This window comes from Hippopotamus amphibius, chromosome 7, assembly GCF_030028045.1.
Source record: "Hippopotamus amphibius kiboko isolate mHipAmp2 chromosome 7, mHipAmp2.hap2, whole genome shotgun sequence".
Lineage (NCBI taxonomy): Eukaryota > Metazoa > Chordata > Mammalia > Artiodactyla > Hippopotamidae > Hippopotamus > Hippopotamus amphibius.
Genome location: NC_080192.1, coordinates 22,284,702 through 22,303,801, shown reverse-complemented (window position 1 = coordinate 22,303,801; position 19,100 = coordinate 22,284,702). Strand labels below are relative to the sequence as shown.

The 19,100-nt window shown below is 37.8% G+C and overlaps 1 protein-coding gene across 15 annotated transcripts in view; it reads right to left on the bottom strand.

The window, feature by feature from the left end:
• Window positions 1-19,100, bottom strand: part of ANKS1B (ankyrin repeat and sterile alpha motif domain containing 1B) — a 1,070,894-nt gene that overhangs the window by 316,528 nt on the left and 735,266 nt on the right. For all 15 annotated transcript variants that reach the window (XM_057741211.1, XM_057741212.1, XM_057741213.1 and 12 more), the window contains one exon: window positions 11,715-11,813. In XM_057741211.1, the coding sequence (XP_057597194.1) occupies window positions 11,715-11,813 (99 nt within the window). The remainder of the gene's footprint in view (window positions 1-11,714; window positions 11,814-19,100) is intronic.

Here is a 19,100-nt window from a genome sequence, read left to right as displayed (position 1 = left end):
CTAAACTAGAACTGAATTCAAACGTACAGGAAAGGTCGGGGATAATGGCTCTTCAAAATGGAGGGTATGTTGTTTTACAGCTCTTGTGTAAATTTACTTAGTTCTGCTTTCTTATGAAATCACAATGTCTTTGGCAATTTCATGGAACTGCACTGTCATGGTCTGAACATTCAGCGTCACAGTTCACTTCCATTCCATTCTATGCCACCCACATTACTGAGCCCTTGCTGTTTAAAGTACTCTCCATCTCCATTCTTCTCCCACTTTCCACTTAGCGCTGGGGACTGATTAAATTACCTCTAAGAGGTACAGACAGGAAGCCCTCTTGTTATTATGCTGATTCATCTAATCTCTTAGATAGGAAGGCCCTAGTTATGATTTTAAATACCTTCTCTTCTAGCTGCTGATAGGTTAAACAATAATCTTAAAGGTGTTAAAAATTAATTTAGTGGATGATGATCAGGATTGAAGGTTTTGCCCTTTTCTTATTTAAGAAAATGAATAATCTGCCTTGTGAGATATGGGAATGCAGAGAATAGAAAGCTCACTATTGCAATGTAGTCACAGGCATTTTTAATCACAGACTTTCTTATATCAGTAGGTGAGTTCCTTTCTGTTGCTTTTTGGCCCCAGGCAAGAGCAACCACCAAAATTTATTGTTTTGTTTATTTGTTGAGCACTTACTGAACAAATACAAGTGGCTATGACTAATATTAACTTAGTCCTTCTAAGTGACAGACCCTTCATACACATTTTACAATTTACAACTCACAATAACTTAATGTGGTAGGTTTACTATTATTATCTCCATTTTACAGATAAGGAAACTGAGGATTATAGAATTTAAGTAACATGTCCAAGGTGACACAAGTAGTAGATGGCTAACCTAGAATTAAATTAGGTTAAAATAAAAGCTCAAGAAAATTTCTTTTTGTAAAATTCTAAGTTCCTTCAAGGCAGCTTAAATGGACTATCCCCTTAGTGCCCTCGTGGTGCTTTGCAGCATAGCGTTTAGACCATACAGTTAAGACCCTCAGATAAACTGCCCAGGTCTGAATCCTAGTGTATCCGTCTAAAACAGCGTTCATACATTCTTGTCGCTCTGTCTATTCCCTTGCTTAATATTTCTCCATAGTGCCAATCGTTACCTGATAGGACATACTTTTCCTAGTTTTTGTTTGCACACACCACTAAAATAAACTGTATGAGGAGAATAACCTTGTAGGTCCTGTTTCCTAACACCAAATACTCATCATCTGGAACTGTGCCTGGCATGTGGTAGGTATTTCATAAAATATCGATTAAATGAGTAAATAAAAGGAGATTTATTTTGCTTATTGTTTTTACCTGAAATAATAATTTTCAGACATAATTAATGGGTTGAGGGAAACTCACTTTTTTCATGGTTCACCTTCAATCTTCTTTTAAAAATTTATTTAATGAACATGAATACAGCACATATGATGTATCAAGCTCCATTTTTAGTGCTTTACAAATATTCACTTATTTAATTCTCAAAACACCCCTATGGGGCAGGTGAAAATCAGACTCAGGGAGTTCTGGCTGGGTTCCCAACTATTAAACCATGCTGCTTCCTGGCTTAATCCTATAAAAATGCCATCTCCATGTAGTTTCATGCTCTAAAGATGTGTCTTAGAGAGTGCCCCTCCATCTTGCCAATCTTTCCTTTCTCTCTACCCAGATGAAGGAAGAAAATAAATAAGATTATTTTAGTTATTTTACTTTACCTCATTATGTCTTTCCTTCTTTGACACAGCAATTCCTACTGCTAGTGAAGCTTCTCTAAGGCCACCTACAAGGATAAACAAGCAGTTTGACCCCCCGTGGCTGCTGGACAACTGACATGGTCTATGTCTGCCTTTCTCCTTTTGCAAGTCTGTCTCTTTCCTGCTTTTCTAGGGCTTTTGGGTCCCTGCCACAGCCCTTCCCTTCCAGTCTTGAGAAGGGAGGTTAGTGGCCTAAGGAAGTTGCAAAAATTGCCTTTTTAGCCTGAAACTTAAAGGGAAACCCAATTTTATAAACAATTCCTTTTCTTGTGTTTAGTCATTTGGTTCTTTCTTGTCCTTTTATAGTTTCTCTCACAAATACACAAGCATCTTCAGAGCCCTGGGTCTCAGGTATAGCAAAGTATCACCCAGGAGGCAACTGTCACGAGGACAGACACCTGGGATTTGTTCCAGCTCTGTCACTAAGGAACACTCTGCCTTGAGGTGAGCCATTTAATATGACCCATGCTTATCCTCACCTGTGAAGTGACTTATGTGAGAGGTTGAGCTGGATATTTTAAGGTTCTTTGCTGTTCTAAATTGTGATTTTCTTGGAAGAATTACATTAGGAGGAGAAAGTGCTCAGATATCTAAATTCCTTTAGTCTTCCTACTGATTGCAGTATCACTCCAAGGGAGTCGTTGTTCTTTATCAAATGGGGGTGAACTTCTCAAATTTGAAGGATGACAGTTGCTGGGATGGTGATAGATCAGAACCTATTTACTTGAAGAATTCCTCTATAAATATCATGGGGGATGATGAGCAGAATGACAGTTCAGATCTCTGATCTACACAATAAACTATTCCAAGACACATTCACTTAAAACATTGAAAATCCTCTATCTTTAGCTCAGGAAGAAAGCACCAGTCACCTTGCTTTCTGAAATGGCGTAAAAACCTTGGAACACAGGATCCATAAGTAAGTTGGGACTGCACCGCTCTCACATCTAGCAGTTATTTGGATATCTATCCAGCCCAAACAGCTATAGCTATTTTGTACTTTGTGTGTACTGGGCTCTGTCATTTCAAAAGGCTCAAAGAGCTTTATAAATAGTGGTCATTCCCTCTCCCAACATACTCATGAAGAACAGACTGGTTGCTGGTTTCCACTTGTAAACAGAAAGCAATGAGGCATGGTGGAGACATTCTCTGGAAGAAAATGCAGGCCATCAGGTTGTGGGTATTATATTCATAAAGGACCTGCCTTACTTCTTTGTAAAACATTTAAATATAAATGTGCTCAGCTGGGAAATTTCCTAACCTGGGAGTCCTAACTTGACCTATTCAGGACCGATATCTCATCTGCATCCTTGTTTGGCTCGGTCCAGTCTAATAAACATTAACTGAGCATGACTACATCCAGGTGCTCCATGCTTAGGAAAGGTCCTAATCTTGAGAGGGACAAACTAGTCAATAGGTAGTTTTATCGGGTGTGATGGGAGAACAGAAGGTTAAATTAGCACTCAGCCCAGATAAAGGATGTTATAAAAGGCTTCTCCAAGGAATAAATCTTATGGAATGAATACTAGTATGAAGAAAGGCAGCAGTTGAAGTGCAGAGAGAAAAAGGGGTTTCTGACACAGAATGGCTAGACTTTTAGGAATTCCATTAGCACTTCCTGTGAAGGGAGACTATATTTCTTAGCTTACCTTGCAGTTTAGTGAGGGTCATGAAACTGAGATCTGGTGCGTCAATTGTGCTCTAAATGATGCACAGGTAAATGATGCACTTCCAAGCCTGGCAACAGAACATCCATGTGATTGTCTATGTTCCTGTTTCCCCTCCCCTAATGGCAGCTCTCAAAGAACTCCAAGATGGGAGAGCCACAAGATGGAATAAGCCTGGATCCTTGAGTTTCTGCCTGGAGGAGAGCTGCCTAACCTACCATGGACTTAGTACGAGTGAGAAATAAATTTAATAGTGTTAAGCCATTGAGATTTTGGAGTTGTTTGTTACAGTGGCTAGAGTTCATTATCTGATTATATAGGCTAAGGAATAATAAGAAATATCTGAATGACTTGCTGTCACTTCAAATTTTATTTTTTTTACTCCAAATAACCTAAGTTTTCAACCTTAAGGTCAACTATTCTTTCTTCCTTCCCCCAATGGCACCAACATTTCTCTTGAAAAAGAAATAATCTTTTCCTCTGATCTAAGTGAGCGTAATAAGACATTCACCAAACTGAAAAGATCTTGAAAAGACTCTATAAACACCACAGCTTCTCCCACCAAGGACCAGACCTACAGGAGATGGAATACCCTATGCCCTCAGTTAGACCACGGGCCCAGTTGTGTATTAACTTTAAGTAAGGGTCCCCAGGCTAACAGTGCACATATGTGTGTGGGATTCTTTTTGAGTGTGTATCTTTAACTGGATGTCCACAGGTTGGTAGGTCAACATTGAGTGGCATGAAATTTAATGTATCAACTATTGAAAAGAAAGAAATGCAAGAAAAAAAAATGAGGGTAGATGGAGAGTGAGTGTGGCACAGGGGAATGAAGAGTTACCCTGTCAAAAGGTACAATAAGAGAAACTATGCCTGTAGCCTACATTTTGTTGTTGCTCTTCTGAAAAATAGCAGAACAGGAATGAGTTTCTATCATTTTTCTCAGGGACAGGGAAATAAGACTGAACCTTCCTTTCTAGAGTTTTTAAAAAGTTACATTGGTTGTACACTTTCCCCCTAAAGCCTGCACACATCTTCATCAACCATCAAGACTAGAATCAATAAACATCTGAATTTCAAGCAACTTGAAAGAACTAGGGTCTTTAAGAGCAGAATCTTGGGCAGGAAGCCAAACTGAGATAACGTCACATTCATAATACTCCTTTGAACTATGAAATAATCAGGGATTCTATTGTGTTAAGGCTTTAATTTTTGGAGTAGGAGAGTCACAGCTATAACCAAATCTAGTCCCTAGTGCTTTGTTTAATTGATAAAGTAGAAACAAGATCAGTTTGGGGGGGAGGGACAGGGTGTGTGCTCTCCAGTTTGCTGCAATTTCCACTACTCCATATCGTCTTGCCTTTAAAAGTGTTTGAGTTCTTAGTCCTTGCTAGTGTATCTCTGTATCCTAAGCTTTTTGGGGTCAACTATTGCCTTTATCTATTTGTTCTGATCAGGTCTAAAACTGAATGGTCCCTTTTAGTTTTTAGCTTTGTTAGTTTTTTAAAAATGTGTTCAATTTGCTAACATCCTTAAAGTATTGTCCGAGAGAGTTTGACCAACTCACTTCCCTAATATAGATAGAAATATGCTCCTTTCAATAATGAGGCACCAATGAAGAATGAACACATTTTTTAAACTTGTAATGTTTTATAGGATTACTGATTTGTATGTATCACTGAGATCAGTGGCATTCAGATCATGAAGTCTTTATGTGCAATTGGCAAAACTTCCAGCTCTCTAATTTCTTTATGATTGTGTCATATCATGCTACATTATACCTAACTCTACAGATTAGAGACATGTGCCTCTTTCTTGATTGGTGATTACTAATGTGTTACTAAATCATCTAATTGTGAATATCACAGTACCAGGAAGATGGCCCATGGAAATAAAAGATACTTTTTGTTGTTGTTGTAACCATGTAACAGTTATCCCATTTTGACCACAGATGTAGACATAGAAACTAGGCTATAAAGTGGATCATTACAAAGTGTATCTGCAGCAGGCAGACTTCTGGGATGGCCCCAATGATCCCATCTCTTGGTATTCACACACTTGTGCAAATACCTCTTCTTATGTTTGGGCTGGATTAGTGGCTTGATTGTAATGAAGAGAACAGGCAAAAGGATGGGATGTTACAAAAGACTGAGATTTTCATTTTGCTAGCACTTTCTTGTCCTCTCACTAGCGTGTGCTGTTGAAACTAGCTTGTTTCCTTATGGAGGGGCCCATGTGACAAGGAACTGAGGGAGGCCCTCAGTCAATAGCTTGTGAGGCACTGAGGCCTCAGTTCATCTGCCCCCCCCCCCACCCCAAACCTCCAACAATTAGAATACTGCCTACAATCATATGAGTTAGCTAGGAAGTGGATTTTCCTCAGGTGAGTGTTAAGATGACTGTAGTCGTGTAAGAGACCCTAGAGCCAGAGGACCCAGCTAAGCTCCTCCTAGATTCCTTCCCCACAGAAATAGAGACACAATAAAAGTTGTTATATTCCACTAAGATTTGAGGTAACTTGTTATACAGCAATAGATACCCAACATGGAATCTTGTTTTTCTATTGTTATAAGAGACAACTCTATTTTGTTTGTTTGTTTGTTTGTTTTTAAACCAAAATCTCAAACTGAGGATGGGGAAGGGAGTAATTTATTGGGATAGAGGTGTTTGGTGCTGTTCAGTGAAAAAATAATTGAAACTATGTAGCCTAACACACACTGGTAAAACTGAACTGAACTTACAAATGTAGGTGTTCATTATGCAGTAAAAGAAAAGTAGGGTTGCAATGAACAAAACAGTGAGTACCAGAAACTGTGCTATGATCAAGAGTCCTGTGATAACTATATTTACTAGTCATTAAATGTTTTGAGTTTTGAGAAACTCCAACATGTAACTGAGAGGATGAGCAGGCAAGGAAAGAGAAAAGCAGAGAGGTATTGTGGAGGCCAAAAGAGGACAATGTTGACAGCTGACAAGAGTATCAGAACCTACTGAAGCCGAGGTGAGATGAAAGCAGCTAACGGAGCTTCTGCTCTGCTGGTCACTGGTGACCTTAGCACTGGTTGTGTGGGGTGTCAGTAGAGGAATTAGTTAGGCCCAAGTAGGCTGAAGGATGAGTGGGAGCAAGCAGCAAGTGTAGATAACTACCAAGTAATTCGAAAAGATACTATGAAACAGGAAAATGTAAGAAAAAAAAAGATTAAAAAATGAAGTGAGCATGTGATATAAAAGTTGCTAGCATACTGAAATACATTTTCAATTCAGGATGAGCGATTAAGAGAATAGATACACTATGGGCATTGAGACAAAATCCTGCAAACTTTTAAAATGATAATCTTTTGAATTCCTGACCTCCAGGTGTTATATTATCAAAGGACAAAAGAGATTACGCCCTTATAAAAGGATTTTTAGAGGATTATCCAAACACTTGGCAACACAGAATTCTTACCTGCAAAAAGGTAAATGACACAGTTGCAAATAAGTAATCAGATAATTTCCCTGTGTCTAGGGGACAGAAAAAGCCCAATATGCTTAAAGTTTCTAGGAGAGTACAAAACAAGCCATCTTCTCATAGCCCTTTTGGTATGTGTCCTTTCTTTATTTTATATATATATGGGGGGGGGGAGAAATAAAAAAAAAAAAAAAAGAGACAAAAGGGTAAAAGTCCCGGGAAACTTTCAGACCTAAGAAAAGACCGAGTTGGGGTTGGTGAGGGAAGTGGATGCTGGGTGAAAATGGGTAAGTAAGCCTTGCTACTAAAGGTCAGACAGGGTAAAAGACAGGAAAGAATGGATGGAGAAGAGAAATTAATGCGATTACTGTTCTAAAGATGTCTATGCTTGGAATACATGGAACATATTCTTTGTGTTCAGTGTATCAAATGAACTGGAGAACATTCAGACCTTTGCACTGGTAAATACATCAATATTAAAAAGCGAATAATAGCCATAAAAAGGAACGAACTTGAGTTATCTGTAGTGAGGTGGATGCACCTAGAGTCTGTCATACAGAGTGAAGTAAGTCAGAAAGAGAATAACAAATACTGTATGCTAACGCATACACATGGAATCTAAAAAAACAGTACTGATGAAACTAGTGGCAGGGCAGGAATAAGGACACGGACGCAGAGAATGGACTTGAGGACGTGGAGCAGAGGAAGGGGAAGCTAGGATGTAGTGAGAGAGTAGCAATGACATATACACACTACCAAATGTAAAATGGATGGCAAGTGGGAAGCTGCTGCATAGTACAGGGAGATCAACTCAATGCTTGGGGACAACCTAGAGGGGTGGGATAGGGAGGGTGGGAGGGAGGCTCAAGAGGGAGAGGATATGGGGATACATGTATACATATAGCTGATTCACTTTGTTGTACAGCAGAAACTAACACAGCATTGTAAAGCAATTATACTCCAATAAAGATCTGGAAAAAAAAAGAAAAAAAAGAAAAAGGGAACATAATAGAAAAAAACATTATTACCAAAAGAATAAAGTTTTGTCTTTGAAACTTGAAACAACAAATACAAATAAAGCATAAAAAGCATGCATTGAACTGTGCTAACAGATCAAGATTACAGTTAGCAAACCACCTTTTCTCTGTTTAGGAACAATCTTAATTCCAGAACACAATATGTTAATTAAAGGACCTCAGGCAGCAATCATGGAATGTCTCTCGTGACAGATGAAGAGCATAATATTCTGAGGACCAAAATTGCACAAACAAAATGAAGAGGCATTTTGTCCATTTTTTGGCAGCGCAAAGTTAGAGTGAATGGAAATGAATATGCTGGCAGTAGAATTACACTCTTAACAATCTAAAGATTGGGCTCATTACCTAAGGAGGCAAACCATCAATTTGTAGTGTTATAACATTTTGTTTGTGCTGCTGAACATGTGTTTGGGTGTTTTTATATATTCTCTACTCATTTGGGTGCATAGTAAGCACTTGTATCAGCCTCTTGATAGAAGCTTAATTTTGTATTATTTCTATTATGTTGTTTTCTCTAATTGGAATGATATTCTGTCTTAAAAGTAAGCACTTCATTTATTCTTCAAATAATTCTGGGTTCAGGTTCTTTTGTTTCTCAAAATGGCAATTACAGGATTATAGATATAGCTTAAAAATCCAGGTACTCTTTGATTTAAAAAATTTATATTTGAATAACATGTGAAAAACATTCATTCAATCACTAATTCTTTTGTTCTTTTAATGTGCATTTATTGAGCGAAGCACAGTGGGAAGTTCAAGGATGGATGTGACATTGTCTCTGCCCTCAGGATGTTTATAACATAGAAGTAGTAGAATATTATTAGTACCTTCAGATAGAACAAGCATAGGGCCATCAAATCTCAGAGGAAAGGACTTCCTAGGTGGCACAGTGGGTAAGAATCTGCCTGCCAATGCAGGGGACACAGGTTCGATCCCTGCCCCAGGAAGATACCACATGCTGCGGAGCAACTAAGCCCGTGCGCCACAACTATTGAGCCTGTGCTCTAGAGCCCGTGAGCCACAACTGTTGAGCCCATGTGCCGCAACTACTGAAGTCCACGTGCCTAGAGCCCGTGATCTGCAACAAGAGAGGCCGCCGCAATGAGAAGCCCGTGCACCACAAGGAAGAGTAGCCCCCACTCGCTGCAACTAGAGAAAGCCTGTGTGCAGCAACAAAGACCCAACACAGCCAATAAAATAAATAAATTAATTAATTAATTAAATAAATTTATATAAAAAAATCTCAGAGGAAACAAAGAGCAAGGTGTTCTTTCATTCCACAAATTATTTTTTGATGTGCTAGGCACTATTCCAGGGACTGGATGTATACAAGGGAACAAGATAGCCAAGGCACCTTGCATCCTGGGAGTGAGAATGAAAAATAAGGAAGAAAACAAACAAATAAATAATATAACTTCAGGTAGCCACAGGGCTATGAAGAAAATTGAAGCAGGACAATATTAAGGACAGTGATAGTGGGTAAGGGGAGTGACTTTGAGGGCAAAAAACCCTGTGAGGAGGTGACAGCTGAACTGAGCTTTGATGGCATAAGGAGCAAGTATTTGAAGATATGAAGAAAAGGCTTTCCAGGCAGGCAGACCAATACAGAAAGTCTCTGAGGCAAAAATGAGTTTGGCATGTTCTGGAACAAAAAGAAAGCCATATGACTAGAGTGTGGGAGAAAGGAAGAGTGGGAGATGAGGTCACATTGGTGGGAAGGGGTCAGATCCTATTAACTTTAGTAGGTCATGATAAGGATTCTATTCTAAATTAGGAAGGGAATCCATTGGAGATTTTAAGCAGGATGTAGCATGATCTGATTTACATTTCTTTCTGGGTGCTGTGTGGAAATTCAACTGTAAAGTGGTAAGAAAGGTAACCAGGACAGAGATTAGACATCTATGCATTGTCCAGGTGAGAGGACCAAAGAGAAATTGACTCCAGTAGTCTAACCTAGAGATGACAGGTTACAATCTATTATAGTAGCTTGATTAGAGATGGTTGGTGTGGACTAGGGTAATAATTACTAAGGTGGTGAGAAGTGGTTCCAGTTTAGGAAAAGTGTCACAAAAAAAGTGATGCAGAACCATTTGAGTTGAACTTTAAGTGGCAGGCAGATTTGTGACAAGTGGGGAGTCATTCATAGATTTACTGAGTGCCTGCTAGGGGCTGGGCACTGTGGTAGCTTCTGGGGTTACAGCAGTGCAGAAGTCCTTGTTGAGAGTGAGGAGAAAACTTGCTGAGGAAGTAACATTCTAAGTAAAGATACAAAAGTAGCGAGCTGAACAATATGTTAATGAGAATTACTTCCAGATATAGCTCTAAGGAAGCTTTATTCTTTTTCTTTTAGTGTAGAAAATTGTATGTTTAAAACTCCTTTGTATGCTTGACTTTCCTTCAATTTGCAAAAGTGGTAAGTTTCTATCAGTAGAAACTCAGTTCACTGTCAGTTGGCAAATTTCATCATGTCACTTCCTTAGAAACAGTGGTTAATATTTATCTTTCGCATTCTAAGAAGGAGAAATTATAGCCTTCTTAGAAAGGAAAAGTGCAGAGAAGAACACAAAATATATAATAAATTCATCTATTTAGGTGCATCTATTACTGTCCATCTGCTACCCTGCCTCCAATCTTGCCCCCTGAATCTTTTCCCAAGTGGACATTCCCTCCTTCTAATTCCTCATGCATGTAGCCTCCAGAATTAACTGGCCGAAAGCAATCTAGTTATGTCCACTCCCCAGTGCTTACAAAATAAATTTCAAATTCCTTAGCTTGATACCAACCTGACCCAACCTACTGTTTCTGTTTTCACTCTGACTCCACTCTCCAATTGTTTTAATCACATTGGATTGTTTTCTTCTTTTTTTAAAATTATTTTTAAAATTGTGGTGAAATAACAAAACATAAAATTTACCACCTTAAACCATCTTGAAGAATACAGTTTAGCGGCAGGCATTAAGTACATTCACATTGTTGTGCAAATCCCATTGGATTTTAAATCACACAGTATCACTGTTCCCCTAATGCTTCTGGCAGTTTGTTGCCTGGACCATACCTCTATCTATGTGATTCCTGCTGGCCCCTGAAATGCCTTTCTTTTTCCTTATCAATTAAAATCCCACATATCCTCAAGACCAGTGCTCAGGTCCTACCTCTTGTTTTAGGTTCCCATAATACCTTATCTGGAAACAGAAGGTCAACTCTGTTGCTAGGTAACATACTACTTAAAGTTAAAATGATGTCTGGTTGGTAAATTGTGTCTGGATTGGGAAGATTTATATGTGAACTTTAAATACCTGATGGGGATGCAATTCTTTGGACTTCCCTGAGTGATGACTTGTGATTAGGCAGGTTCCTTGTCCCTGGAGGCCAGGGCTATGGAGTCGTTACAATAGATGCTGCCTTTAAGGGCGTGAGGCTTCTAATCCAGGAACATTCTTGTACCCATCCTATATTGATCTTGTCTTGCGCCTGATCTGTCACCTGGAGGGCATGGACTGATGTTTATACTGACATAAAGAATCCCACTGAAGAAAACTCTGAAGCTGCCCCTCTGGCTAGTGGCAATTCCTGTGTTACATCTTTCTTGATAAATCTACTATGGCCCATAGTAGTCTTATGAGTCTGAATGTTTAGTTGGACTAAGAAGATCTGCTTTGGGGAGTTGTATCAATATGCAGACATGTTGTCCTAAATACTAATACCCCTTGCACACCTGGACTTAAAGCTACTGGGACTGCACTCAGGGCTAGGGTGATAAAACGTGGCTTACCTTTGGAAGGAGTTGGATTGCCTGTAGAATTCTTTGTCTGTGCCCAGAATTAAGGATTCCAATTTCCAACAAATCCTGATCTTCCATAACATTGCTTCCCTGAAGCAAAACCAGAAATGTTATAAATTAAATCAGGCATTTTTACTGTGGGTAAATAATAATTTTCTAAATACAGAGAAAAATAACCAACAAGTGATCTGATTTTTATAAACAAGAACATAGAGTCATTCTTCTGTGAGGGTGAGGTGAGAGCAGGTCACCCATATGACTGAGTTGAAGGTTTTGGGAAAGTTTCCTTTCCCTCACAAATACTGTCATGGCTTACTATTTATGGTTGGATTATCTGCATTGGGCATTCATTCCTGTGACTCAAAACCCTGTTCCTCTAAAAATGCTTCTAGGAAGAGTTGCTGTTTAAAACTATCAGTGACCTGTATGTTGATGTGAATGAACCAGGTTTTTTTTCCCTCTGAAAATAGATTTTGTAAGAAGGGCTGATGGAAAAATTGAAGTATACTAGGCAAGTTAAAAGAGGATTAATAATTAATCTTAAATATTGAGTGTCAGATACCTGATCAAGATGTGAGGCTAGAACAATGAATAAGAGGAAGGTCCCTGCCCTCAACTGTCTGTTCCTTCCAGTCCAGTGATGGAAACAGATTGTTCAAAGGCAGTTAGTATGCTGTGAATATGCTATGGTGGTGACATGTGCTTGGGAGTATAGAGGGGATCTGAGATATGTTTTCAGAGGAGATGATATCTAATCAGATATCTGAAGGATGGTTTGGATTTAGCACTCAAAATGGGAAGGACTAGGAGAAATTATGTGCAATGTTGTGTGGGTAGGAAAGAACACAGTGTACTTGGAAGTATCAAGATCTAGGATAAGTTGGAGAGAGGAGCAACATTTAAGGCTGGAAGGGTAAGGAAAGGCCAGACTATACAGACGTTGTATGCCATGGTAAGGAATTTAAACTTCATCTTGACCACAATGGGAAGCCATGGACAGATTTTAAGAAAAGGAGTTACATGATGAGATCCCAAATTTAGAAAGAGCAATTTGGTTTCTGTGGCTGGTCCTTAGTTTCCTTCCCTATAAAATGATGAGGTTGAGCCATGTAATGTCCAAGGATCAGTCTAGTCCTGATATTCTCTGATTTCAATGATTTTTGACCTCTGATTAATATTCTAACACAGAAATTTATAAATTGCTTATTTTATCCCTAAATTTTAATCTTTTGGAGCTTGCAAGCTAGAGTTTCCCTTTAAATTAAAGAGTCTATAATAGACATATATATACTACCAACTGTAAAATAGATAGCCAGTGGGAAGCTGCTGTATAACAAAGGGAGTTCAACTCGAGGATGGATGATGCCTTAGAGGACTGGGATGGGGAGGGTGGGGGGGAGTCGAGGGAGGGAGGGAATAGGAGATATGTGTATAAATACAGATGATTGAACTTGGTGTACCTCAAAAAAATAAATAAATTTTTAAAATGAAAAAAAAAAAAGAGAGTCTATAGAGAAGCTCAAGAATTCAGATCACTGCTTTTATGGACAAATCAAACTCTGTCCTACTAATGTGTAAAACAAAAACAGTAATGAATAGAAATTACATAATACCTATTTATGGAGAGCAATGGTACTGATGGATATCTAAAGCAAAAGAGAATGAACTGGAAAGGGCAATCATGGGAGCAGAGAGACCATTAGGAGACCCCAGTGTTGTTCTAGAGGTGATGGGGGCTTAGACTAAGGTAGTGGTCATGGGAGACAGAGAGAAGTAAGTGGATTTGAAAACTATCAAGAAGTTTGACTTGGTGATTGAATGCACAGAATGATGGAGAAATTCAGAATACACATCATTTCCAGGCTTCAGCAGGAGGGGTGGATTGTGATGTCTTTTCCTGAGAAAAATGAAGGAGGAGGGGCCAGTTTATTGTGGTGCAAAGACTAATGTCTTTCCCTGGACAGGCACAGAATAGATGAATGTAAACAATTTTATATCAGACTATGTTATAAATGGATATAATTGGCTGTTCTTAGAAAGATTAAAGTCATTAGAATGGTACCATAGCTAGGGATTTAAAATGGGCATTCACTGGACAAAAACATTCCACCTACTCATAGTAACATTCCTGTGCTTAAGCTACCCTGGCCATCTCGGAGGAGGCAGAACGATTCAGGTATATAGCAGCATGATAATAAAAAGTCTCATGAAAAACAAATAAAGCAGTCTTGGCAATATGCCATAGGAAACATTGCTCTCAAGAAATTACTCAGTGCACACAATAGAGCATGGCTAAGAATATAAATAACTTCATTTTGAGAAAGCGTTATTATTTTCAGAAACAGACTAGTGTGTCATGAGTAGGTTATATGATACCATTCTGTGTTTGACTTTCACTCTTTAAGGGGTTTTCCAAAGGAGTTAAAAGGCCCTAAAAAACAAAAACAAAAAATAAAAAAACTCTGGCCACCTCTGTATTAGATCATTACCTGATTTTCCATGGGCTAAATTACCAACCCACAGCTTCAGCTTATACAAAATATAGAAACTGGTTTCTTCGTACAAACATAAAACACACCAGGATGCTACAGTCTGAATTAGCTACTATCTGTAGGTAATTGATTTCAGTGTTTGAATACTGAAATGAGTTAAAAAATTTAATCCTTAAAGACCAGTGTTCTTCCTCTAAACCACCACCTTACCTGTCTTCATTAAGGGAGGAAACATTCTGAAGAATTGTAGGGAAGTTAGACAACTTCTCTTTGGGTCAGATATCCTAGCATCCATGATAATTACCAAACACTTGAAAAATGAGTGAAAGCTATGAAAAGCACAATGCCAATGATGCGAATCTGCCCAAGAGGAAATGGTACTAGTTGTGGAAATGTAAAGAAAAGGATTCACTATCCCCAGTGAAGCATGCTGTTTAAAATTTTCTATTTTCTCTTTTATTGTGATATATAGGGATACCAAAAATATCCTGGTGCTTCACCTAGCCAGTCTTTTTTCAGAATAGCACCAGGCTTGGAGTCTAAAGACCTGGGTCTGAGTCTTGTCTGGGCAAACGTGGCTAAGTCATATATCATTCCTGAGACTTGTGGTCCTCACCCATAAAATGAAGCCCTTTAACAAGCACCCACTTAGCTGTAAAATGCTATGATTTCAGTCATGCCCAACTTTTGATTAGTATCATTCTATGTAAATATAGATTGTGTAATTTGAAATTACATTTTAGTGTTTCAGAACTTGTAACTTAAATTGCTTTAAGGAGTTAACTATAGAGAAGTGAAAGAATGCATTTTTTTTCTGACAAATCAATCTCAGTACCAGGAACTTATAAAATTTCTTATAAAGCGACATTATAGAATATCTTATTTTTGTTGTATCATGGATTCTTACAGCTTTTCAGAGAAAAATCAAAGGTTTCAAATCTTACAACTAACCATTTTGCTTGTACTTGGGTAACAGCTGTGCTATCAAGGATAATAAATATTTCCATTCTTTCCAGGGAGCTAAAGTTTATTCTCTTATTAGCATTTGCCTTCACTGAATGTTATAAAATCTCAGCTTAATTCCTTATTTTCCTCAATAAAACTGAACATACACTCTAGCTTTCTCTTTCTTCCTTCCATTTTTCATGTGACTGCCAGATCAGCGGTGTTTTGAGTAGAGCTTCATCATGTCTGTCTTCTACTCAACCACCTATCACACTGCACTCTCCACCTCCTCATCTCCTGGTACACATGATATCTCTACTTCTTCATCTCCCATTTGCTCCTCAGCCCACCCCAATAGGCCTTTACCCCCATCAACTCCACAGAAGTTCTCCATGCAATGTTAAGAATGACCTCTCAATTGCCATATCTGATTCTTTTCAATCCTGACTTTAAGGATTCATTGGCCACATGTGGCTAGTGGCTACATATTAGATAATGCAAATATAGAACATTTTGGTCATCATAGAACGTTCTATTAGACAATGCCTCTCTACAGTTAAAGACATTGAAACTGTAGTTGAATCACATAAATGGGGGCAGTAACGAGGATGTGACAGGGAATCAAAACAGGGAGTCAAACATACTCATGAATCATTCTCAGGCTATAACTGATGTTCCTCTTAGTCAAAGTTCATGAACATTAAATTTAGAATCTTTAGCAAATTCTCTTCTAATTTTTCAGTCATTAAAACAAATTAGTAGCTGGTTCTGCTTTCATTAGTTTTCTTTATTATGGGTCTAGAAATCTATGTTACCAAAATGACAAGTACAATTGAGAAATTATTTATTATATTCTTAGCATGCTACCAGGCACATGGCACAAACATTTAAGGAATAATAATCAGTAGATAAAGTTGTTTAGTTAATGACTTTCTAGAAGGATCAAAGTCCCAAGGCAGTGTTTTTAGAATAGTTGTTTTCTTCACTGACAGGAAATGTCTAATCCAGGGGGTCTTTGTTGTTTTCTTAAATTGTAGAATGAAGAAAGATAATTTAATATTTTGTGCACTAAGAGCTGAGAGCTGAAGTTTCTATGACCATGGGGAGAATATCTTATGATCTTATGTATCAGATTTTTTCAGTTGTGATAAACTAATAAATGACCAAATAGCATAAAAAGCAGTGCTTTGTACTTAATGATCCATTTGAAGTAGAACAGCTATTTATTGAAATCATATCTCAGAAATATCTCTACTGATTATTTTTGTCTCTGAGAATTTCAGCTTGAAAAGTTCTTGTTTTCATAACCTTAATGTCATATATTAATTTAGAAGCCTTTCCTTCACATTGCATATTATATAAAGTGCTAAGGAAACATATTTAAGGACCATAGACAACTGGTTATTTCTTAATATAAGCTTGAGTTGGGTGTTATCCTCTCTCTTCAGTTCAAGACTGAAAAATGTCAAGAAGATAGTATTGATTGGAGAATATTTCTTTTGCTCTATAATTAAGTTAGATTCTTCTTTACAGTTTGTGTGGTTTTAAATATTTAAAATAAAATATTTGGGTAATAGAATGACACCACAATCTTGCAAATTCACACATGGAAAAACATATTTTCTTTTATTTTTAATATAAATTGTATAGCATAAATCACATGGTGGCATAAAACTACATATGGTTTCCTTGGAATAACAATGCTACCTTTAAGCTTCTATAAAGATTCTGAGTCAATCTGATATCAGTTTACAGGTAAATGTAATGTATGTCTTTGCTACATGATAATGATGATAGCTACTGTGATGAGTACCAGTTTATAATCCCTTATCAGTGTTGGAACGAAGCTTTATTTAGTTTATCAGACAGAAATATGAGTTACCATAAGTGATCAGATAATGAATGATGTGCTTCTTCCAATTTTAATTCCCCCTCTCACATTAATGAAATGGCAGTAGAAGAAAATTTTGTAGTACATTCTTCACATCTCTATCCTAGCCTTCCATTTGAACATATCCTGTCTACTGCAGTAGAATTTCTTGTTCACACCTTAACTAAATTTCCATGTTTTTAGCTTATGAAGAAAGTTTCCTAGATTCTTCAGAGACCACATGGATTATTGATTCAAATAAATGTCACATCACTGAACAATAAGTTAGAAAGCATCTATATATATATATATATGCAAATTCTATATTTGAATAAATAAACTATATCTTTGACTTGTTGCTTAAGATTAGCATTTAACAGTTCACATGATTACAATGAGTTTTATACCACCATTTTTTTCCTTTTTATTTTTCAAGCCTTCTCCCCCTTTGAAACATCTGTTTTGAAGCTACAGAGACAGAGGGAAAGGGAATTTAAGTAATCAGTTATGTATTTCTTAAAGTATTGAGCAAGGCTTGGTGATATCATAAATTACAATTATGATTCATTTGTGACATATGTTTATGTAGATTCTAGAATTATGTATATTTGTTAAAGACTGTCTTTGGTCAAAAATTTTCATAGTGGCAAAAGGGGAAGACTATTCATTTTTAAGGATGTTAATCCACAATTTACACAAATAAGAAGAAAAACTGATGTGAATAAAACTTATTTGTATGTTCTTACTTTTTTCCTGATACATATATATGAAAATATAAAGCATATGAACACCTATTGTCTTCTTTCTATTTTCACATTAATGGCAGTTGGTATAAGTTAGCATAAAGTAAATTGCACACGTACTGAGTTCTTATTCTGTGCCAGGCTCTCTTCTAAGCACCTTAGATATATTACCTTATTTAATTCTCACAAAAACTCTCTGAGGTAGGTACTTAAGTAGCTTCCTTCCATAGCTGATAGGAGCCTTTCTCATAATTATCATCTGATACCGTCTCCAGTGGGATTAGTGCAGGAGAGAAAAGTTTCAGTAAAAAAATGTGGTTAGACCTAAACCACCTGTATTTTACTTTGAACCATATGAAATTCACATTTGAAAGCAAGTGTTCTGAAGTATTTTATGTTTAATTTTACAGAATTTAAGCAATGATGAATCCCTCTTTATGGAAGAGAATTTGGAAAGCCATCTGACCTATTCTTCCCCCCTCTGCTCCAGTCCTTTCTGTTCACTGAGTCATGGAATCAGGTTGGCAGAGACCTGGGGGTTTTTCTAGTCTAAACGTTCCCTAACTAACTGCAAAGCTTTAACTTTCCTCTCTCTTTTGAAGCGTGGTGTCTAGCTGGGTTACACCATTCCCAAAGGGGTAGGGCGGATATTAAATGCTTTAAATGGTCTTTCCTGGCAGCTGAGTCTGAGCAGGGGGTGGGGATAGGGTTGGGGGGATGCCTCAGTCCTACTCTTTTAGCTCCCACTGTGCTGCAGACTGAGTGTGACAGGAGAGCTATTAGAAGAACATGCCAAAAGCGGAGATGAAAGGAAAACAGTTAGCAGCTGTCCTGTGTCCTTTTCCAATCACAAGCTGTGAAGTTAAAAAAAAATTTTTTTTCCTTGGGTAGGCTGTACATAATCTTGGCAGGTATCTGAGTTTTGTTCTTCTATCTGATATGCTGAACATTTCCTAGTGCCTCACAATAGCAAAGTGAGCAGTGATTAGGTTAGGTTGGACCCTGTGCTCTTAACAGAATAGCAACATGGAACCTTTGTATTTACAACAGGCTCCTCTTGCAGATGATCTCTCACTAGTGCTGCAGAACTCCAAAAGGAAAGGCTCCTTTGGGAGAAGCAAAATTTGCTTCTGGTTATGACCAGCACAGCCACACAGAGGAAGAAGTGCCGAAAATGATTCACAGTTAACTACCAGCCATCAAGCATTCACTGAGTACTAGATACTCTGCGCTTCTTATTTATAAACCTTCCAACAATCTTCTACCATAAGTGGTAGTATCTTCATTTCATAGACAAGGGAACTGAGTCGCAGAGCTAATGCAGCCA